The sequence below is a fragment of the Vulpes lagopus genome, chromosome 2 (genome assembly GCF_018345385.1).
Source record: "Vulpes lagopus strain Blue_001 chromosome 2, ASM1834538v1, whole genome shotgun sequence".
In the NCBI taxonomy this organism is placed as follows: domain Eukaryota; kingdom Metazoa; phylum Chordata; class Mammalia; order Carnivora; family Canidae; genus Vulpes; species Vulpes lagopus.
The window spans coordinates 155,520,405-155,543,074 of record NC_054825.1 but is presented as its reverse complement, the minus strand read 5'-3'; the positions used below and the strand labels follow the sequence as shown (position 1 = coordinate 155,543,074).

The following is a 22,670-nucleotide window of genomic DNA, read 5'->3' as shown; positions in this document are numbered from 1 at the left end:
TTATTTTTTTTTGAAGATTTTATTTATTTGATACAGAGCAGAAGCAGGGAGAATGTCAGGTAGAGGGAGAAGCAGACTCCCCACTGAGCAGGGAGCTCAAGGTGGGGCTCAGTCCCAGGACCCTGGGATCATGACCTGAGCTGAAGGCACACACTTAACCAACTGAAGCACCCCTCATCAGTAATTAAAGACCTGCTCACACTTGACCTTTGTGGTGGTGAGATTGCTGGAAGGTCTCAGCATGTTGTCTTCTATGGTCACATACAGGCAGAAAAGAGAATTATTTCTGTTCAGGGGGATTCTGAAGTTCTGGGCCTGACTCCACTCTGCAGAACTAGGCATCAAACCTGTCTCTAAAGCAATCATGTGGACAGGCTGCTGGATGCACACACAGTTACATGCATATCCCTGGAGTTGAGAGTAGGGACAGCTGTTCTCCACCACATGAGGGAGGCGGTGGGTGCTGCATTGTCACAGCCAACAAATGTTCATCAGAATGAAACAATTGGACTCAGACAGATGTTGGAAAAGAGATGATAGTCGTTGAGAAAAAGGGAAGGGAAAGATGGAATTTAGGTGAGGAGTAGAGAACTCTGCTCAGATTAATACCAAGGAGAGAGAAACAGGTGCCTCCAAGGGTAACTGGGAGGAGTGATGTCAGCAGGAGGCACCAGGCTTCATGCTCCCATAGAAACAACGTAGACATCTGTTCATTAATGGAAACAGCCTCAGGAGGCTCAAATGTCCAGTTAAGAACCTGTGGCAACATAGCAGAGCCAAATGCTACACGAGAAAGGGTCCCTTTCTTGGAGACAGGCTTACATGTGGCATCAGGATATAGCTAGGATCAAAGAAGGTGGGGGCACTAACAGTCCCATGGCGGGTGCCACCATGGTCCCTATGGCATGCTCTCGGGAGGGCCTCAGAGGACCTCTGCAGCCCCTGCGGCAGCCTGGGTTCCCCACAGCTTTCACAGCAGAGGACCCATATGCTTGTTGGCAGACCCCAGTGGCCTGTTTCACAAAAGACATGTTTGCTGTGGGCATAACCAATAGCCATTGCTGCCCTAGATCCCCTAGGGAAAGAGATGCTGCTGCACCCTCTTTCCAGAAGGATCTGCCCTTGTGCCACTCTTGGATCAGGACTGCCTGCTGCCTCCCCAGCCCTGTGCAGACACCAGGCCCCTGGCTACTCAAGGTGCACCCAAGCTCCAGACCTCACCTCAATGGCAACTCCACACCTGAGGCCCTGGAGCCATCATCATCATGGGCTAGGCTTTGCCCCAGAACCTGGAGCCATCATCCCCCTATGAGTGCCTGCACTCTAGACCCCTGCTCACTATCTGTGCCATAGGCACTTGCACATCAGACACCAGTGCTGCCACTACTATGAGGTCCTGCCACAGCTGGACCCAGTGCCAGGAGGGATCACCTTAGCTATGACATTCCCATGAGAGAAGAAGATCAGGAGATACCCAGCAGCCTTGATCACTGAAGACCCCAACAGCTTCCACAGCACCTGCAGGTGAGGGTCCCTGCCATCTGTGCTGATACTCACCTTGGCTCATAGATCTGCACAGAGATCGCACTACTGGGCCTGTCCTGCAGCTGGAACCACATAGCTGGTGGCCTGCACCCACTCACAGGTGGTCTTTCCCTATCAAAGCCCATCTGTAAAGGCTGCAAGAGACGGCTGCTTTATCAAATGCAAAATTAGCAACACAAGGCTATAAGAAGCACCGAAATGATGCTGCCAGGCTCCCAAGGAACACAATACTTTTCCTGTAACTGACCCCAAAGGATTGAAGATGTATGAATTGTCAAAGGATTCATATTTGCTGTTTTAAGGAAGTTCGGTGAGCTACGAGGAAACAAAATAAAATGGAGCTCAGAGGTTGCCAGGGGAGCTCTCATACCAAGAACTGGTTTCCAATTGCAGACCCACCTGGAAGAGAGGACCGCACAGGTGGATACTACCTTACTACCCCAGCAGGAGAGAGGAAGCTTTCTTCCTTCCCAGCAACAGCCCAGCCAATGAGAGGCAGCCACAGCCCAGCCAAAGAGAAGCCACTCCTGGGTTCCAGGACCCAGTTCACTCCAGGGGACTTTTAGTTTACAACAGCCCCTCCCTGCACCCCCTTTCCTCTCTGAAAGAGCCTCATCTCCTTTGTTCTCCTGACTTGCCTATGGTTTTGCCATAGCTTGCTTGTGCCAGACTGCAGTTCTGTCTTATTCCCAAATTAACCCATTTCTGCTGGTAAAATAAGTCACAGTTTTATTTTTAACACAGAATATATGTAGACAACTCAGCAGAATCAAGGGAAAAGTATGTGAGGAAAATGAGAAATTCAATAAAGAAACAGAAATTTTGAAAAGACCCAAACAAATATTGAAGCTGAAGAAAACAATGAAGGAAAAATTTTAAAAATGCAGTAGTCAGCATGAAGAACAGACTTGATCAAGCAGAAGAAAGAATTTGAACATTAAGACAGGTCATTTGAGATTACATTATCAGAAGAGAAAAAAGAATGAAAAAAATATGAAGAAAGCCTATGTGATTTATGGAGCACCATCAAGCAATGAATATTTGCATTGTGGGAGTCCCAGAAGAGGAAAGAAAGAAAGGGCAGAAAGCTTATTTTAAAAATTCCCAAATCTAGGAAGAACTATGTACATCTAGCACATGAATCTCACAGGACCCCAAACAGATTCAACCCAAAGAAAACTTCATTAAGACACATTAAATTATCAAAACTCAAGACAGATAATTTTGAAAGCAAGAAGGCATAGAGAAAACCCCCACTTCATTTCAAACAAGTGACTATGTACAAACTTGCAGCAGATTTCTCAGCAGAAACCTTGCAGGTCAGGAGAGAATGGAATGATATATTTGAAGTGCTGAAAGTAAAAAACTGACAACTAAGAATACTGGCAAAACTCATTCAGAAATGAAGGAGAAAGAAACTTTCTCAGATAAAAGCTGAGGGAGTTCAGCACCACTATATCTTAAAGAAATGCTAAAGAGAGTTCTTTAAGCTGAAGTGAAAGGATACTAATTAGTAATATGAAAATATAAAACTCACTGAGGAAAGTACAGTCATTCAGAATATGATGGTTGTGTGTGTGATTCACTTAAATCTAGTATAGATGTTAAAAGACAAAGGTATTAAAAATAACTAAGTTATAATTTTTAGTAGATGTAAAATATTAAAAAGATATACATTGTGTTATCAAAACAAAATGTGTGTGGGGGAGTATAAGTGTAGAGTTTCAATATATAATTGAAGTTATCAGCTTAAGAAATAACTAGATTTTTAATGTAAGGTTCATAGGTATCACAGATAGCTCTAATAAAATAAAAGAAGGGAAACAGCGCATGCCACTACAAGAAATCATCAAATCACAAAGGAAGATAGCAAGAGAGGAAGAAAGTCATAAAAGAACTATAACACAGCCAGATAACAATAAGATGGCAATAGTGAGTCCTTAAAGTAATTCTTTTTTTTTTTTAAAGATTTTTTTTATTCATGAGAGATACACACAGAGAGAGGCAGAGACACAGGCAGAGGGAGAAGCAGGCTCCATGCAGGTAGCCTGATGTGGGACTCGATCCCGGGACTCCAGGATCATGGCCTGGGCTGAAGGCAGGCGCTCAACCACTGAACCACCCAGGGATTCCCAATGTGAGTCCTTACTTATCAATAATTACTTTATACATAAGTTATTAAGTTATCCAATCAAAAGACATAGTGTAGACTTAAACACCTCACTTCCAACAACGGAAAGATCAGATAGAAAGTCAATAAGGAAATACTGACTGGAATGACACAAATTTAGAACAAATTAGAACAAATGGACTTAACAGGAACGTACAGAATACCTCCTTCCCCCTCAAACAATAGCAGAATACACATTCTTCTCAAAGTACATGGAAAGTTCTCCAGGATAGATCATTTTGTTAGATCATGAAACCAGTCTTAACAAATTTAACCAGTGGGTCAAAGAAAAAATCAAAAGAGAAATAATAAAGTACCTTGAGACAAATGTAAATACCAAGAGTTTTGAGATGTGGCAAAAGCAGTTTTAAGAGAAAAGTTTGTAGTTATAAAAGTCTACATTAAGAGACGAGAAACAACCCCACTTCACACCTCCAAGAACTAGAAAAAGGAAAACAAAGTAAGCCCCAAAGTTTGCAGAAGGAAAAAAACAACAAAGATAAATGCAGAAATAAATGGGCCAGAAAAACAATACAAAATATAAATGAAGAACAAGCTTTTTTGAAAAGGTAAAAACTGACACACGTTTAGCTAAACTAAGACAAAAAAGTCAAAATCAGAACCAAAAGAGGAGACGTCACAACTAATTCCATAGTAATACAAAGAATCAAGAGAAACTACCATGAACAGTTATATGTCAACATATTGGATAATCTAGAAAAAAATAAATTTCTAGACTCACACAACCTACGAAGATTAAAATCATGAAAAATAGAAAATCTAAATGGATCTATAACTGTGAGGAGATTAAATCAATAATCAAAACTCTCCCAACAAAGAAAAGTCCAGACCACTGGTGAATTTCACAAAACATTTATTTTTTAAGATTTTATTTATTTCAAGCGAAGAGAGAGTGCAAGTTGAGGGGAGGGGGGAAGCAAGAAAGAGAATCTGAAGCAGCAGAATCTGCACTGAGCACAGAGCCTGACATGCGGCTCAATTCCACATCCCTGAGATCACAACCTGAGCTGAAATCAAGAGTCAGACACCCATCTGACCAATTCTGCCAAACATTTAAAGAATTAACACTAATCCTTTTCAAACTCTCCCAAAAATATTGAAGAAGGAACACTTCCAAACTCATTTTATCAAGCCAGCATTACCCTGATACCAAAGCCAGAGAACACTACAAGAAAAGAAAATTTTAGGCCAGTATCCTTGATGAATATTATAGATGCAAAAAAATTCAGCCACATACTGGCAAATTGAATTCAACAGCACATTAAACGAATCATAACCACAATCATGTGGGCCTTACTCCTGAGATGCAGGAATGGTTCAATATATGGGTAAATCAATAAATGATACACCACATCAACAGAATGAAGGATAAAATCATATGATTATCTCAGATGCAGATAAAAAGCATTTGACAAAATTCAACATCCTTTCATGGTAAAGCTTTCTATAAATACAATATTAAAAGAATGTATTTATATATAATAAAGGTCTTATATGACAAAGCGACAGCTAACATCATATTCAGTGGTGAGGAGCCAAAGGCTTTCCTTTTGGATTAGGAACAACGCAAGGATGCCCACTCACCACTTCTGTTCAACATTATCCTGGAAGTTCTAACCAGAATAATTAGACAAGAAAAAGTAATAAATGACTTCTAAATCAGAAAGGAGGAAGCAAAATTGCCTCTGTAGATGACAATCTTACATCTAAAATCCTTAAAGACTCCATCAAAACCTGTTGGAATAAATGAATTCAGTGAAGTGGGAGGATACAAAATCAACATGTAAAAATCAGTTGCACTTCTATACACTAATAGCAAACTATCTGAAAAAATTATATAAGAAAGCAATTCCATTCACAATAACATCAAAAAGAATAGCATACTTAGGAATGAATTTCACCAGGGAGGTGAAAGACCTGAAAATGATGAAAAAGGCTGAAATAAATGGAAAGGCATCCCATGTTCTTGGATTGGAATACTTAATATTGTTAAATATCTGTACTACCCAAAGCCATCTACAAATTCAGTGCAATACCAATACGAATGGCATTTTCACAGAAATAGAATAAACAATCCTGAAATTTATATGGAGTAACAAAAGGCCCTAAGTAGCCAAAGCAATCTTAAAAATGAACAAAACTGGAGGCATCTCATGTCCTGATTTTGAACTAAATTACAGAGGGCTACAGTAATCAAAACAGTGTGGTATTGACATAAAACCAGAGACATGTAACAGCCCGGAAATACACTTGTGCTATGCACCCTGGGAGAGTAATCCTGGCTTCTAACCTCATGCTATTAAACTCCTTACAACTGGATTGTGAATCTCAATGTAATCGTGACGTTGGAGAACATCTTCACAAAAAGTGCTAAAGGAAAGACTGGCTAAGAGTTAAATTTGAGTACGTTCAATTAGGAAGTATTGTTCCCTGAAAGACCACTAATGGAGCAAATGGGCAACATGCCACGTGAGAGAAGATATCTAGAATACAGGTAGGCAGCAAAATGTACTCATCCCATGCACATAAAGAACTGTCCATCAGAAAACCTCAGCTAGGTGTGGATGCATGTCCCAGATCCAGTGGTGAGAGAGAAACCCCACAGAGAAGAACCAATGTGAGGTCGCTCATATGGTGTCAGAATTAGGCCAAATGTCCTGTGGCATGACAGCACGTGTTTAGGGGGCGGTGCTGTAGTGACAACCGGGGCAGCCTCCACCTGGGGGTGGGGAATCCTGGTGCTCTTGCTCCCCAATGGCTCCTTTGTAAGCTTCTCATTTTTGTTTTATGCAGTTTTACATAAAGTAGGCTCCAAAGGACACATCAGTTGTGGACACAGGCCATCCTGCATCCTCTGAGGCTCCCAGGCTCAGGCGCTGTTCCATCACTAGCTCCCGGTGCCTCCCCAGGACCCCCTCCCAGCCCCTAGCAGGACGCTGGTGTTATCTGCTTCTAACCCTATCAAGCCAGGTGGTGGGAAGTTTCTGCTCGCTCTGGGCAGGACAGGGGTGTGGGGGGCTCCCTACCTGCACACCTTGCCGTGTCTGGGATGCGCCCCCAGCGGCTGTGACCGGAGGCGCGGGCTGTGCCTGATGTCCTAGTGCTACAGGAGAACCTCAGGGAAGGGGGTGGGTGTGCTTGTGCCACCCAGGGGGCACAGCCGGGGTGGGGGGCTGCAGGACTGCGGGAGGTGCCCCAGGCCACCTGTGTGTGAAGTCGGTGCACTGAACACAAGGACAAGAAGAACTGTGCAGGGCCTCAGGTCATAGGAGGCCTCCTGGCCAGAGAAGCACCAGGTACGTAGGACTGTAGGAGGCGGGTACAGGCTGGTTTCTCCTGTTTCTTCCAGACACAGCACCCTGTAAAGATCAGCTGCCCTTAAAGGAAAAATCCAGCTTCCCAGCCAGTTTGCAAACTCTGAGCCAAGCAGGCCCCAGGGACACCCCTGGTGGCACATCAGCCCCTTTGATGCCATCTTCCCCTCCTGTGACTGCTCTGCCCCAGGACCCGGCTGCACCAGCTGCCAGCCCCAAGCCAGACCCAGCCATGGGGACTGCTGTGCTGGCAGGGGCCCCAGGGACCTCTCAGGGGATGGCCAGCGAGCGTGACACCCCCCAGCTGCTGGCAGAGACTCAAGACATCCCGCTGGCCGTGCAGCCTCTGGGTGCAGGCGGAGGGCCTTGTGTCCCACCTCTGGAGGCCCCCCGTTACCCCACGGGTTTGGGAGAGCCCGCCTCAGCCAGGGAGGCCACTGCCCAGGGCACCCCCAGTGGGACCCCTCAGCCTGCTCTGGGCCAGCCCCAACCCCCACTCCCCTCTGCAGTGGGGGCCATGAGCTTGGCCACCCCCCAGCTCCCCAGCCCCCCACTGGGGCCCACTGTGGCCCCCCAGCCGCCCTCAGCCTTGGAGTCTGATGGAGAGGGGCCACCACCCAGGGTGGGCTTCGTGGATAGTACCATCAAGAGCCTGGATGAGAAGCTGCGAACTCTGCTCTACCAGGAACATGTGTCCACCTCCTCAGCCTCGGCCGGGACCCCTGTGGAGGTGGGAGATAGAGACTTGACCCTGGAGCCCCAGTCCGTGGTGAGTCCTGGCCCCCCGGGGAGGCAGGCATCCCAGGCACACAGAGCTGCCCCTCTCGGCCCCAGCAGTCTAGTTTCAGAGGCCACCCTTGTGTGTGTTGCAAATGTGCCACACTTGGGGAATTGGGACATGTGTGTGTGGGGTTGGGACCCGGCCTGGACCGGCTGTGCCAGGGCGGCCTAGGGGGGAGCCCAGCCTCTATACAGGAGACTCGCTGCTTAGCCACAGGGGTCAGTGGCGAGGCTCATGGCCATTTCCATGTCTTCCTCCAGCTGGGAAAGTCAGAAACAACCTCGGGGCCAGGGGCCGCACTGGAGCAGGCCGGGTCCTTGCCAATGACAGGTAATGAGCCCCAAACCCCCCATCAGATCCCCAGTGCTCGTGGGGTGCCACCAGCCTTCCTTGCCCCAGACCATTTTGCCTCTCCATCCTGCATCCCCAGAGCACCTTGGGTGGGACTCAGACCTAGCAGGAGCCCTCACGATGTGTTAGTGAAAACCCACCGTGTTCCCCCAGACCATTATGTACTCAGGCCCTGAGGTGGGAAAGTCCTCCATGGAAATGGGTAAAACCCTGAATGGCTGGTGTCAGGGTGCGATCAGGGACTGTCCCACTGCCCGGTACACTCTGAGCGCTCTGGCAGCGGTCCCCAGCCCCACGTTTCTTCAGAAGATTGCAGGGCTGTGGCCACCACATTCCCCAATCCTCCAAGGGTCCCGGGCGTTGTGCGTCTCTATGGGCTCATTCATTACCTGAACACCTCTGTCTCAGCCCAGGGGTGTCAGTCTGACCTTGTAGGGTCTGGGGTTTCTTCTTGGCCTGGCATTCCTTGGGAGATTAGCAAGATACAGATCAACTGGCCTTGCACGAGGACCCTGGGTGTGTGTCAGTGGGGTCCCCATCTGCAGAGGGAGGGGACCAGTCTGCTGGGTTTTGGTTGGACCCCTGGATGCTGTGTTCTCAGTGTCACACCATAGAGGGCTGGGGACAGCCAGCACTGGGGTCAGAAGCTGCAGCACATGGTGTGCACCCAGGAAAGCAAGGGTCAGGGTGAAGTAGGAATGTTCTGGGGAAGGGACGCTCCATCCCCTGACTGCTGTGCTTGAGAAGATGTCCACAACAGAGACCTCCAGTGCTGTAGCCGCCCCCACATCCACTCCTCCCAGAGTGCCAGCCTTGGGGGGCAGTTCTAAGGAGACACACTGTGGTTTGGAAAAGGTGAACGTTTCTGGAGGTCAGAGCTGTCCAGAAAGAGAGGGAGCATGATCGACAGTAAACCCCCACCCCTCCGGAGCTGTGCAAAGACAGGTTGGGTGGTCCCCACTGCAGGGATGTGAGGAGGGCCATCAGGCATTGCCTGTGGGTTCGGGGTGTGTGGCATTTGGGTCTGGGTCTCCCCAAACCTTGCCGGCAGCTGTCACCCCCGCTACAAGCGTGTCATCCTGACCGTGGGCTGACCCACAGTCCCTGTCTGCCCATGGCTCCTGCTGCCCTGTCACTCAGCAGTCCTGGGAAGGGGATCAGGAATGCCAGGCTGCATCCACACTCTGTAGATGGGGGGATGGAGACAGCCCTAAATGGCAGGTCCTTCCCAGACAGGAGCATCAGGGTTAGGAACTGGCTCTGTGGATGCAGGACTCACGAGACCCTTTATCTTCAGAGATGTCAGGGAGGCCCTCAGGTGTGGAGATGACAGGTGACACAGATGGACACTGTCAGATGTTAGCAGTGACAGGTGGGACAGGTGATGGTCATCAGGTGTGTGGAGGGCATGGCTGTCCTGAGGTTCTGGAGCAGGTGCCCCTGGGGACCTGAGTGGGGGTAGGCCTACCCGTCCTCCCCTCCCCGTCATTTGGTGTCTCCTGACCCTTAGCTTTCCTAGTTGCTGAGCACACATCCAGCGGGGTCCCCTCCCTGAGGGGTCAGCCTGCCCTCCCACTGATCTGATTCTGCCTGAGGCACCTGCTCTGCCATCATCCTGCACACCAGCCTGAGTAATGATTTTGATGTTCCTACAGCAGAGTCATCTTTGAGCCAAGTGATGGTGTCTGGCTTGCCCTCAGCGCCAGGTGCCCCCCAGGTAAAGAGGGCTCTCCGGGCACCCAGCAGGTGGCAGGGTTTCCTCTCTGCTGGTGTGCTAACCTTCCCTTTTCATCTCAAGGATGCTGCTGCTTCTGCCTTGCCTGCATATCCAGAGCCTGCAGACCGCAGTGGGGGGGCCCCTGGGGAAGCCTCAGCCAAGCCTCTGCAGAGCTGCCTGGGGACAGGGACCAAGGATGGCCAGGCCAGCCACCCCCAGACACGGGGCTCTCTGGCCCCAGAGTCCCCCCAGAAGCACCCAGGACAGCAGGAGGGCAGCTCGCCAGCCAAAACCGTGGGCCGGTTCTCGGTGGTCAGCACGCAGGACGAGTGGACCCTGGGCTCCCCCCACAGCCTGCGTTACTCAGCACCGCCCGATGTGTATCTGGAGGAGGCCCCCCACAGCCCCGACGTGAAGCTGGCAGTCCGGCGGGCGCAGACAGCCTCGTCCATCGAGGTGGGCGTGGGCGAGCCGGTGTCCAGCGACTCTGGGGACGAGTGTCCACGCAGGCGGCCCCCTGCACAGAAGCATGCCTCCCTGCCTGTCAGTGGTGGTGGCGTGGCCAGCGACTTGGTGAAGAGGGCCACCGCCTTCCTGCACAGGCCCTCGCGGGCCGGCTCCCCGGGTCCTGACACACCCAGCAGGACGGCCGTGAAGGTGCCCACCATCAGCGTGACCTCCTTCCATTCCCAGTCATCCTACATCAGCAGTGACAATGACTCGGAGATCGAGGATGCGGACATCAGGAAGGAGCTGCAGAGTCTCCGGGAGAAGTAGGTCCTGAGAAGGGTCCATGGGGCTCAGGGAGATGTCCGCAGCCGGGTCCTGTGCTGGGGGTGGGTCTGCTCCCTGGTCCCCACCTGGCCCTCGTGGGCCCGCGTTCTCCCCCAGCAAGTGTGACCTGTCCGCTGTGCGGGGACACTATGCCATGCAGACTTCCAGCATCTGGCCTTGTGCATGGGGGTGTGCACAGTGGGGAGGGGCAGAAGTCAACTTCCTCCCACCTGCCTGCCCCGCCCCGCCCCGCCCCCCACCCCATGCCCAGCCCCACCCCACTCCAGCCCTACCCTACCCAGTCCTGCCCCACCCCACCCCTCCCCGGCCCCACCCTCCCCTACCTACCCCGTCATGCCCCATCCTCCTCCCACCTGCTCCGGCCCATCTCCACCTCCCTTATCCACCCACCCTCCCCTGCCCCACCTTCCCCTACCCAGTCCTTCCCTGCCCTCCTCCCACCTGCTCAGCCCACGCCCCACCCTCCCTGGGGCCTGTCCCAGACAGGGTCCCAGGACCCACCCTAAGGCATTTGCCAGGCACTTGTAGTCCCTCTTCCTGGTGCCCTGGGCACTGGACTTGGAGACACTCAGGGAGGCGCTTGGTCTTGGGATGGATGTCCTTGTGGAGGAGCAGGGGATTTGGTCTGTACACTCTCACTCTGGGGGGGGGGTCACCCTGGGAACCCGCCGGGAGGGGAGCGGGGTAGGGGAGCAGAGGTCTAGAGGAAGCTACCAGGAGAGCTCTGAGGGGGTGGGGCTGGAGGTGGCGGGGGGGTAAGTCCAGAGGTGCCACCTAGGAAGGGTTTGGGGAGTCTGAGGGGGAGGAAGTCCAGACTCTTTTTTTTTTTTTAAGATTTTATTTATTTATTTGTTCATGAGAGACACAGAAAGTCAGAGACATAGGTAGAGGGAGAAGCAGGCTCCTCACAGGGAGCCGGATGTGGGACCCGATCCCAGGACCCTAGGATCATGCCCTGAACCAAAAAGGCAGATGCTCAAGCACTGAGCCACCCAGGCGTCCCTAAGTCCAGGCTCTTGCCTGGGTGGGGGGCGGGCTGTGGATCCTGGTGGGAAGGAGGGACCATGGAGGGGCAGGGAGATTCTGTAACTAAGTTGAGGGAAGCTGATGGCACCTGCTAGAAGGTAGTTTCCTCAGACCCCATGGGTACCCCGGGGCGGGGCACTTGTGGTTCTTAGAGACCCAGGAGCCCTGGGCTTTGAGACCTCGGAATGGCAGTCCCCTCATGGTCCTTCTGAGGCAGGTGCTCCTGATGGTGGCATCTCTCTCCCCCTCAGCAATTTCACCTAAATATCACCTTGTCAGAAGCTAATCTGACACAACAGGTAGTTTGCTGTATAGAATCATTTTCCTAAAGTCTGGCAGGCATTGAAGATAAAAGGTAAAAATCAGAATTTGCTTCCTGTAGTCCAGCCCAGAGAAGCAGCTGCTTCCCAGCCATGCATTGACGAGATGGGCTGGGGTGTGGCTGAGGGGCTGAGCGCCCTGGCCGGGGTAGCTGGGGCACCCAGGGCAGCCAAGCACCCAGGCCCAGCAGACACAGCTGAGGGGCTGGCATCAGGCCCCCAGAGTTCTGGCGGGTGAGCAGGCAGGCGAGCACAATGGCAGGGAACTGGCTCAGCAGATCCCCTAGGGAGTCTTCTCTACTTTGTTCTAGAAACTTCCATCACCCTCAGTCAGTAATTGCAGCTGGGTCTTCATGGCCGCTTCACACCCGTGTATCCAGGGGGTGCCGTTGCCTATGCTGGGAGCCCCCCTGGCGGTAGCTCCGGGAAGCCCAGGTCCCTGGCTGAGGAGACCCTAACCTGCAATGTCCCACCTCTCATTCCCTGGCTCAGAGGAAGTGACATGTGTTCCTGGAAGGGCTGAGGCAGCCGCTCTGTTCTGAGCACTGATAGTTTTTCTGTTCACTTGGATTTATGTGTAGGGTATGTGTTGGGAGCCTAGGTATGCAAACTTATCTGTCCCCTGCTTCCTGGCCACTGAAAGCCACAGCTTTGTGAGATAGGCCACCCAAAAACTCGAATCTCCTGGGGCTCTTCCTCAGGCCCTTCTGTGTTGGGCGTGTACACGCAGGAGACCCCCAATGGGCCCCTCTAGCTCTCCCGCATGTCCTCTGCCCTGCCACCCCTGGGGACTCCCCTAACAGCCGGTGTTGCAACAACCATGATGCCCACCTGCCCCCCTCCCCTCTTGCAGGCACCTGAAGGAGATCTCAGAGCTGCAGAGCCAGCAGAAGCAAGAGATCGAGGCCCTGTACCGCCGCCTGGGCAAGCCGCTGCCCCCCAACCTAGGCCTGTTCCACACGGCCCCTCCCGCTGGCCGCAGGAGGAAGAGCAAGAGCAAGCTGAAGGCTGGCAAGCTGCTCAACCCGCTGGTGCAGCAGCTCAAGGTTGTGGCTTCCAGCACAGGTCTGTGTCCTCGTGGCTGCGGTGGGGCTGGGGCTGTAGGGGGCTGGGCCGGCAGGCGGGAGGCAGTTGCCCACACCCCAAAGACCTCTTTTTGGGTCTCCTTTCGCTGGAGTAGACCCGCCTTTGCAGGTATGAGGGGCCAGGGTCTCTCTCTCCAGTTTGCCACCCTCCAGGGTGCTGCCTGGGTCTGGGGCTGCTTCCTGTCACCCGTAGAATGTGGGAATAGAGCAGCTCCTTTCAGGGAGCGGGATAGGGGGTGCCTTCTGGGGCTGGAACCCCCCGGTGTGCCCACCAGGAAGCCAGCTGTGAGCGCAGTGTGTGTCCGGGAACTGCAGGTGACAGATGACGTGAATGCCAGGATGGTTCCTAATGCTAACTGGAACCCAGTTAAAGTGAGCAGGTGTGCAGGCCTCTGAGCCCAGGTGTGCCCTCCCATGTGTGCCATGGTCCTCGCGCTGTGTTGGCACATGGTAGGCCTGCCGCAGCATTGGCGACGGGCAGAGACCAAGGTCATTGTCCCTCACCTTCCTGACCCCTGTGTGTTGGCTGCAGGGACTCCAGTGCCTCCCCAAGGTCACCCAGCAATGAACAGGGAGGTAGGAGGCACTCCGCGCTGGCTGGTCTGACCTGCAGCGCCTCACTGTGCCTGTCGCCCCTTCTCCCCCTCCCCCAGGTCACTTGTCAGACTGCAGCAGAGCCCCTCCTGCTAAGGACCCTGCCCACGCCGGGGCAGGGCCCGCAGCAGCTTCAGACCCGAGTGGGAAGGCAGTTCAGACTCAGCAGCCTTGCTCCGTGCGGGCCTCCCTGTCTGCAGACATCTGCTCCGGCTTAGCCACTGACGGAGGCGGAGCGCACGGCCCAGGTGATTGCCAGCTTGCCCTCTCTGAGCATGTGCTAGGTGCGCAGGGCCCCGAGGTGTAAGAGGGGCGCCGGCGGCACACAGGCGTCTTGAGGAGAAACCAGTAGCTGTAGCCCTGGAGTGAGGACAGTGGGCGGCCCACCCAGCACCGAGTCTGGCGGTGTGAGGCCCAGAGGGAGGCGTGCTCTGGTCAGACGAGGCGTCGGTCCCTGGGCGCTGGCCCTCCGCCCACCCCCGCCGCCCCGGGGCCTTTGTCAGGAGGGACGGCCAGGGGGGGATGAGGGCGCAGCGCCCGAGCGGGTTTGCCTGGACAAGGAAGTGTCGTCACCTGTGCCGTGGGTGCGGCAGCCGCGCGGGGGGTGCTCTCCCCAGCATCTCTGTCCAGAGACGCCGTGGCGACCCCGCCGCCACCTGCCCCGCACGCCCACCCAGGTTGCTGCTCGGGCCGCCGCGAGGCCTGCTTTCCATCAGGCAGTCGGTGGCTGCGGGCCTCCGGGCTGGGCTAGGTGGAGCCGTGGCCGCTAAGAGACGAGGCTCCCGTGGCTGGTGGTGTGTAGCAGGGATCCCAGAGACTGTACTTGATGCCTGTCTCTCTGTTCTCTTCCCTCTATATTCATTTGCAGGCTGGACGGTTTACCACCCAACGTCTGAGAGACTGACCTATAAGTCTAGTAGCAAACCTCGCGCTCGATTCCTCACTGGACCCGTGTCTGTGTCCATCTGTCTGTATTTGTTCTTTGTATTTTACCACCTCCTGGCCCTTGGTTTCTCCCCGCCCGCCCCCCCCCCGCCCCCCCCCCCGCCAGTCTTCATCACCTTCCATACGTTCTGTAGGACGCTCCCCTCCCACCGCAGCCACCCGTCCCTGCCCCGCGCAGAGCCCCGGATCGCGCCCGCGCATGCCCGCGGCTCACGCCCGGCCCCGCAAGCATGTGCAGGGGCGCGCCCGCCCCCAGCCTCAGGCACCCCGCCCCAAGCCCCCACAGCGCTCTGCGTTTTTCTCCTCCTCACCCGTTTGTTTGATTTCGTATTTTTTACGTTGGACGTAGTTTGATTTGTGTTGCAATCGTGGCGCATATACACGTCCGCTGTCCCCAGCTCCAGCGACAACAAAAAGCCAGCCCCGGCCTTCTTTAGACGCATGGTGTGTCTCACACGTGTCTGGATTCTGAAGACATGCATGTAGCGAGCTGAGACAGTTCTAGAAGGTCCCTGGAGGGCGTGACTTCTGTACAAGGGCCGCAGCACTCCGCAGCGTGACCCCATGCCCGCTCCCTGCATGTGGAAAGGCTGAGAGAAGGTGCTGCAGCTAGGACAGCCCTCCCGCCCCCGCTCTGGTCACCTGGGGAACCTCTCGGTGCCCCAGCAAGTCCCAGCCCCCGCGCTGGCTCTCCCTCTGGCCCCTGCCACTCTCTGGCTGGAGCCCAGTACCCTGTGTACCCCCTGCCCTCCCAGACCTCAGACATCAAGACAGTCACTCCCCTCCTCCAGCCTTGCCCCACTGGCCCTCGGGTTCCTGGAATGCCCTCCCAGCTGGCACCCGGGACTCATGTCCAGAAAGGGTGCATGGCTCAGGGCCTTACTTACCACGTTATTTTATCCCTCAGAACAATTGGAAAATGAATCCAAAGCTGGGGGGGGAAAGGGGCTTTCAGGTTTTTGATTTTTAAACCAAAAATTAAGCTATCAATTGGGTTCGAAATGCTGGTTTGGGGCACGTGGCTTTTTGCTGGTACAATAAAGATACATTGTATTTGTCAGGACCTGAGGCCACATCCACAGTGGTCATCCATCCCCATCAGGGGGCTGTGTCACCCTCCCCCAGGCAGTACAGGTCACAGACACAGCTGCAGGGATTCCCAGGGACCCTCCGGGGTCTCCTAGCCCATGGCCCAGCTAAGCCTCTTAGTTGTGAGTTGAGGAGGGTGGGGGTGGGGACTGAGTGCATCCTGCTCCCCGCTCACTGTGGATCCCCTTCTGCCCGGGTGTGCATGGCTGTCCCCTGGGGCCCGGGGAGAGGGCCCCTGGGTCTCCAGGCATCTTGCGATCAGACAGGTGGCTGCGGCGTTGGGTCAGGCACGGGAAGCAGGGTTGGCAGAGCAGGTGTGGGGGGTAAACAGGTGCGAGCGGTCAGGCACCTTGTGCCCCTGTGAGGTCGTCCCCATCCACATTTGTATCCACGTGGTTCTGCATTCTTGCTTTAGGGTTTTCGTTTGTTTTACTGTGATTATTCTAAGATTTTAGAAAATGGAGGCACAGCAGGGATGTATGATTTAGGTTTTACTTCCGTCTGTGGCCGAGAAGAATGTGTAGGGCAGGGCTTGGTGGTAGACGGGATGCCTGGGCCAGTGGGGCTGGTTATAGGTGGTGGTATGTGCAGCCCAGCCGGCCTGGTCTTCGCTGGGGCTATGGGCTCAGTGATGTCATTGTTTTGATGTGGCCCTTTTCAGGCAGGACTCGGCTGGGCCCTTGCTGGTCTTGGCCACGGCATGGTACCTGCATGCTCTGGGTTTGCTGGTCAGGAGCATGTGGGACAATGGTGGCCCTGGCTCACCTGCAGACGCGTGGCCTATGGGTGTGCAAAGACGCGCCATGTGCCCCGGTGTCTGCCCAGACTGCCAGGCTCCTCGGGGACCAGCACCAACTGGCTCCCTGGTGACTGGGGTGCTTGGAGGCCTGAGGACACTGTGTGGGTGCCTGGTAAAGCCTAGGCACCACCCCAAGGGCTGAGAGAAGAGCATTCAGGGCAGGGCTGCAGGAAGACCCCAAGGGTGTATGCCTGGGGCCCAGGTCCCTGGGATCTAGGCCAGCCGAGAGGGTAGGGCGCAGCTATGGGCTGTGGGTGCAGCTAGACACGAAGCCCAGAAGTTTTCTGTTGGCAGAACAGGTGACAAGACTCTGGAAAAACAGTCCTGGGTTAAGTTACAAAGTAGAGAAAACAGTCCCCAGTTCTTTGGTGCTCAGAGATGGTGAGAGCACGCAGACCAGGTCAGAGACAAGCTGGGGAGGGGCCCAGATGATCTGGAGGGGACCCCAGGCCGTGGAGGAAGTATGCAGAGGGCAAGGCATGGGTGCCCTGTTGGGGTGGGCACCCGGACAGGCTTGCTGTTGCGAGGGAGGGACCGGACCCCACAAAGCACAGACCCTTCCCTGTGGCCGATGGGGGCCTGGAGGACTCAGGGACTATGGTTCAGGGTTCAGGGGGTACAGGCAGGTTGAGAGGCATCTGTGTGGGAGCTGCTGCCAGACCTGCCGGGCCTGCCTGCCTCTGGCTGCAGCTCACCCAATTGGCGCAGGAGCCAGCACCTCAGGGCGTCTGCACGCAGAGCATCGGGCCCACTCTGTTCCTCTCATGGGCCCATCCGCTGCCCATCCATGCTGTAGCAGGTCTGTCCCTGGGACTCCCCAGGAGGCTCCCACTCTGCATGGCCCAGGCCCAGCCCTGCCCCTGTGCTGTCCTGCACCCTCCCTGCAGGGACCTGTGGCAGTGGGGGTGGAGAGGGGCTTCGGGCATCCACTCCCACGAAGGCCTGCCCAAGCTGGACATCCTTGGGGCTGTCCCTGCAGGGCGGGGCAGGGACGATCCCATTTCATGCTTCAGGTTGCTCAGCCGTGTGAGGACTTGATGGCTTGTTGCAGAGAAGCCCCGAGTGGCGTCTAGTGCTGGAAGCTTATCTGTCTCCAGGCCCGGAACTAGGTGGCCAATGCTGCGGTCCAGGGTGAGGCCGAGGCTTGGAGATGTGCCTCTTGTCCCGGGGCAGGGAGCTCCCCGTGAGCCTCGTCAGTGTTTGGAGGCTGTGGAGCAGCCCTGGGCCCGGCCACTGTGTACCCCGCCCTCAGCAAAGAACCTGGGCTTTACCTGAGGCATCCTCCTGGCAGCCAGGCCAGGGTCTGGATGGCGGGGGTGCCTGGCTGGGCAGGCCATCCACACCAGCGGCAGCCTCTGCCAGCCTCACCACCGCGGGCCTGGGCGCTGCCTGTCAGCCTTGCCCTTTCACAGGCCGGGAGAACACTTTCCCAACAGCTAGCTGCGTGGCTCTCCACTGCCACCCCTGCTCAGATCAAAGCTCCCCAGGTACTCCTGGGGCCTCCAGCCGGCTCTTCCCAAGGCCCTGGCTAAGGACGGCAGTCTGTACAGGAGACCTCCTGCCCCACATGGACTTCCTATGGTTTCCTTTAGGTCCCATGCGTGGCCGTGGGCAGGGTAGCACCGAGGCCGGCTGGCAGGGGGTGTGAGTGGAGCTGGGCGTCTAGGGCAGGGCACAGACACTGAGGCGGAGGTCAGGGCCCCTGGTGGGGGGGGGGGGGCAGGGTGGTGGCTTGAGTGCAGTCTCCTCCCCAGACATTGCAGCCCTGTGCTGCACCGCATAGCATGACCGTGGCATGGAGAGGCCAATCCAGTCAGTTTCTGATTGAAGGTTCACCAAGGACAGGGAGTGTCTATTCTGCTCACTGTGGGCCGTGCCCCAGGATGGCGTGGAGGCCTCTGTGGGCTGGTGTGGCTCTGAAGCTCTGAGTGTGGCAGCTGGTGGCCGAAGGACCCGGCCCTGTGTCCCCTGCGAGTCTGGGGCCCTGAGCACAGGCCTGGGCTCCCAGCAGGCAGCTCCTTGGCTGAGCGTTAATTGTCAAGGAGATGGCGGGAATCAGCCTTGGAAGGTCCCACTGCTGTGGGGCTGTGGGGCTGTGGGGCTGTGGGGATCTGACTGGCCGGTTGGTCCCTCATCCTTGGACCATCTGTATGGGGCTGCTGAGACCCAGAGGATGGTAGAGCCCCAGGATCTGGATGGGGAAGGCTGCGCCCGCACACTCAGAGCCAGAACCCCATTCCCCCATGCTGTGGAGCCTCCAGAGGGCCCGGTGCTCCCAGTAGGATTCCAAGTCAGGAAATGGACCAGCAAAAGCTGTCGCAGCTCCCCTGGGGAACAGCTGGCCTGGACCACTCCTGCTCGGCGCTCTCGTTTTTATTTGCACGTTAGAGACCCCCGCAGAGCATTGCCCCCTTTTCCCACATCAGCCTCTGAGCTAACATAGCAGCAGCTCACTTGGAGCCTGGGCCTGCCGACCTTTGTGCTCTCTCCCCAAATATGGGGTGGCAGGCTGCCTTCCTGGGCGTGGGTGTGGGGCACCCTCTGGGCGCGGGGCCAGGGAGGGAGCACAGACCTTTTTGGACAGCGCAGCCTTGCTGAGTGACCTTGGGGACGCCCGATTCATCTTTGCCCATCCCCCTCTACCCACCCTGCTCCCCAGAGGGCCAGCTCGTCTGCCCTCCAGCCTGTCCATATGGACGCAGGGCACCAGATGAGGCAGCAGCAGTTCAGGACCCTGGGGCCAGCCCCACCCCTCCTTCCTAGATAGGACCCCTCATGCTTTCCCCTCCATGGGCACCTATTGGCCTCAAACCTGCAAAACAATGTATCTTTTTGCACTTGGAAAACACACCCCCAGGGACGGGGTGGGGGTGGGGGGGTGCAGCTGGGTGGAACCTGCAGCTCTCAGAGCTCTCCTGGTGGACTTCTATGGGGTTTTCTGCCTCAGTCCCTGGGGCTCCTGAAGCCTCTTGTTTGAAAACCGAGTGGTCTGCTGCTTTTTTCTTTTTGTTTTTTTCCTTTTTTCTTCTTTCTTTTCTTTTTCTTTCTTTTTTTTTTTTTTGAATACGCTTTTAGAGACACACTCACTTCCACCTGAAGCTTGGGGCCCGGCCCTGCACCTCCGCCCCTCGGCGCAGCTCACGTGAACCCGCACACTGACTTGGGGCCGCCCGGGTAGCCCAGGTGGCTGGTCCCCTCTCCGAACCGCTGGCCTTTGCTCCTCCTTGCACACTGATGACTTGTGCTTAGAGTGTGGTGGCTCGTCCCCCGTGTGTGCTGTCCTGCCTAACACTGTGGTCTTGTGTCGTTTCTTCTTCCCTTGCAGGGTCTGCCCTGAAGCGTCTCTGTCTAGGCAAAGAGCACAGCAGTCGTAATTATCGGGTTTTTTACCCTTTGTCCGCTCTCCATCGCATGGGCTTTCATGTGGCTAGTGCGCGTCAGGGTCTCTGTGGCCGCGGGGTGGGGGCTGTGTCTGCCCTGCGCCCACCCTCCAGGGCCCCCACGGCTGCACCTAGCGTCTCCGTGGCTCCTAGAGTCCCTGTGTCCTGGCCGGTGGACATGCTGACGCCCCCCTTCCCTGGAACGTGTACACGTGACCCATCGTTAATTGGCTCCTTTTCCAAAACCGTAGGAATGAGTATGTCCTTGAAGTGCTAAAGATGAGTGCCCCCGAGGAGAGATGCCGGGAAGAAATGGGTATCTGTCCACCCGGGCCACCCACCGCCCTCACCTCCCACCTTTTTTTTTTTCCCCCTGTCCTTTTTTTTTTTTTTCTGGCTGAAACATTCCAGTAGAAGTAGCTCCGTGTGTGTGATGTTCCATCACTAATGTTGAACTGTTTGTGTCCATGCTTTTCCATCGCTAGCCATCGCACACTACATTTTGCAACGGCTTGTTTGAAGAGATGGTCGTTATGCCATTTTAATACAGAGAATTTTCAAATTGGCTTATTCTAAATTGCCAAACCAGAAATTGGATGTTGGGGATGAGGACACAAAAGTCCCCTGTTGGACATTGAAACATAATCTTCCAGTGAAGTAGGCAAGTGTGCCTTCTCTGGCCAGCTCCCCTGACCCATGGCCCCGGACCTCCCCGTGGCCTCCCTGTTCTGCCAGTGGAGGCCTCACCCCGCAGATGGCTCCCGGCCTGGGGCCTACAGTGGAAGGCTTTGGGTGCTTGTACCCCCGCCAGCACCTCCCTACCTGCTCTGCTGAGGAGAGGCGGTGTGTCCTCAATTCCAAACCACAGAGCCCTTTGGCCTGTCCCACGGTTGCCCTACGCTGGGTGGACAGCAGCGTCCTGTTCCCCAGAGCTTCACGTTCCACTCCGGAGCGCAGAGGCCTTGGGACTCTCTGCCCGCATTTTCTGAGCTCCCTCCTGTGTGGGAGTCTGGGGCCCTGGGCCGCGTGGGCACACAGTGGATGCCGAGCACGGGTGACGGCTGCGCGGCACAGCCTGCCCCTCGTGGCCTGGGGAGCGTTCCAGAGCGCCTGGCGCTGGTGCATGGGCCCCCGAGCACAGACCATCTCCTGAAGCAAGGCGTTGCCTGGCCTGAGCAAGACACTGAGAGTGAGCGCGGCTGGCCGGCAAACGCAGCGTCCCCGACGTGGCCTGTGTGTGCTTCCCCAGGGTCCTCCACCAGCAGCCTGGTCCCGGGCCCCGAGCCAGGCGCCCAGCCCGCCCTGCACGTCCAGGCACAGGCCAACAACAGCAACAACAAGAGGGGCACCTTCACGGATGACCTGCACAAGCTGGTGGACGAGTGGACGAGCAAGACGACGGGGGCCGCCCAGCTGAAGCCGTCGCTCAACCAGCTGAAGCAAACCCAGAGGCTGCACGGCATGGAGGCCACGGCGGGCTGGCCCCCGGCCCCCGGGGAGGCGCGGGCTGTAAGTGGGGCGCAGTGGGTGTGGGCGGAGGGCGGAGGGCTGGGCGGGAGTGGGCACGGGGGGTCGTGGCCTGGGGGGGGGCGGCAGCCGTGGGATGCGTCCCGGGGATGGGGACGGGGCTGTGCCCGCCTGGCAGCCCCTCTGGCGGAGGTGCCCTGCTCCGCGTGGAGGAGCCTGTGCAGGCCATGTTACTTCTTCCTGAAACATTGAGCAGGCGTCACGGCTAAGCCTAACTGGCCTGGGAGTTGTTGTTCTGGGTGGGTTTTTTTTTTTTTTTTTTTTTTTTTTGAGTGTGGGAAGGGTCCCCTGTGACCTTTCATTTCGAAAAATTTCAAATATACCGAAGCATTGGAAATTGCGCAGTGAAATTTTGTGTGCCCTGCCTGCCCGTGGTGGCTGACATTTTGCTGTGTTTTTCACACATCCCTCCCCCCCCCGGAGGGTAAGGTTTTTGTCACAGATCCAGTTTCCTCGTTTATACTTTTTGTGCCATTTGGATTTTCTACTTTTTCTGTTAAGCTCTGCTTTTTTAACATGTTGGTAGATACCTAAATTTATCCAAGTTTTCAGATTAGCTGACAAAAGCTGCTGATTACATCCTATCTTGGCAGCTTGTCAGGTGTTTTGGGCCTGACATGGGTGATGTGTGCGTGGCCCCCTCGCCGTCCCGCGCAGTGCCCCGCGGCCCGCCTGGGAGAACTCGGAGAACTTGTGGTGGCTCAGACGACCCTTGTTATGCGTCGTTAGTTTCTCCTTCTGTGCTCTCCTTCTGTGTCTGGGCTGCTTTTTGTTGCAGTTGTTCTAGAAAGTTCCTTGATGTGTGCTGGTCATCGATTTAGCGCCTTTCTGGTTTTATATGACAGGCGTTCAACCTCTACAAAACCCTCGTCCTGGTTTCCATCTGGATCCTGGAGGGTTTGACATGTAGCATTTCCTTTGAGCTTCAGTTCAAAATAGTTTGTCATTTCCACTGCGGTTTGAAGCGAGATAGGCCTGTGTTCCCTCAGAATCTCTTTGGGACTGCTTTTTGGCCTGAGTTTGTGAGAGGACGAACTCTGGGTGTTTTCAGTTCTTTGACATGTGCTGGGACTGGCTTTTCGGCCCAGTCGTTGATCTGCCCTGCTGGCTGCTGCCGCCACAATGCTACACATGCACCTGCCACACTGGCAGCACCCAGGCCTCGCTGTCCCCTCCACGCGACGAGTGAAGAGTGTCCCTCCCAGAGCTGC

The 22,670-nt window shown here is 55.3% G+C and overlaps 1 protein-coding gene across 4 annotated transcripts in view; it reads left to right on the top strand.

Moving 5' to 3' along the window:
* The window catches only part of WNK2 (WNK lysine deficient protein kinase 2), a 100,409-nt gene that overhangs the window by 63,153 nt on the left and 14,586 nt on the right, over positions 1–22,670 (top strand). The window contains exons 20-28 of one of the 4 annotated variants that reach the window (XM_041743981.1): positions 7,086–7,819; positions 8,092–8,161; positions 9,838–9,899; positions 9,981–10,672; positions 12,894–13,105; positions 13,779–13,967; positions 14,588–14,686; positions 19,878–19,922; positions 21,182–21,441. In XM_041743981.1, the coding sequence (XP_041599915.1) occupies positions 7,086–7,819; positions 8,092–8,161; positions 9,838–9,899; positions 9,981–10,672; positions 12,894–13,105; positions 13,779–13,967; positions 14,588–14,686; positions 19,878–19,922; positions 21,182–21,441 (2,363 nt within the window). The remainder of the gene's footprint in view (positions 1–7,085; positions 7,820–8,091; positions 8,162–9,837; positions 9,900–9,980; positions 10,673–12,893; positions 13,106–13,778; positions 13,968–14,587; positions 14,687–19,877; positions 19,923–21,181; positions 21,442–22,670) is intronic. The other 3 variants (XM_041743982.1, XM_041743983.1, XM_041743984.1) reach the window with 3 other exon arrangements.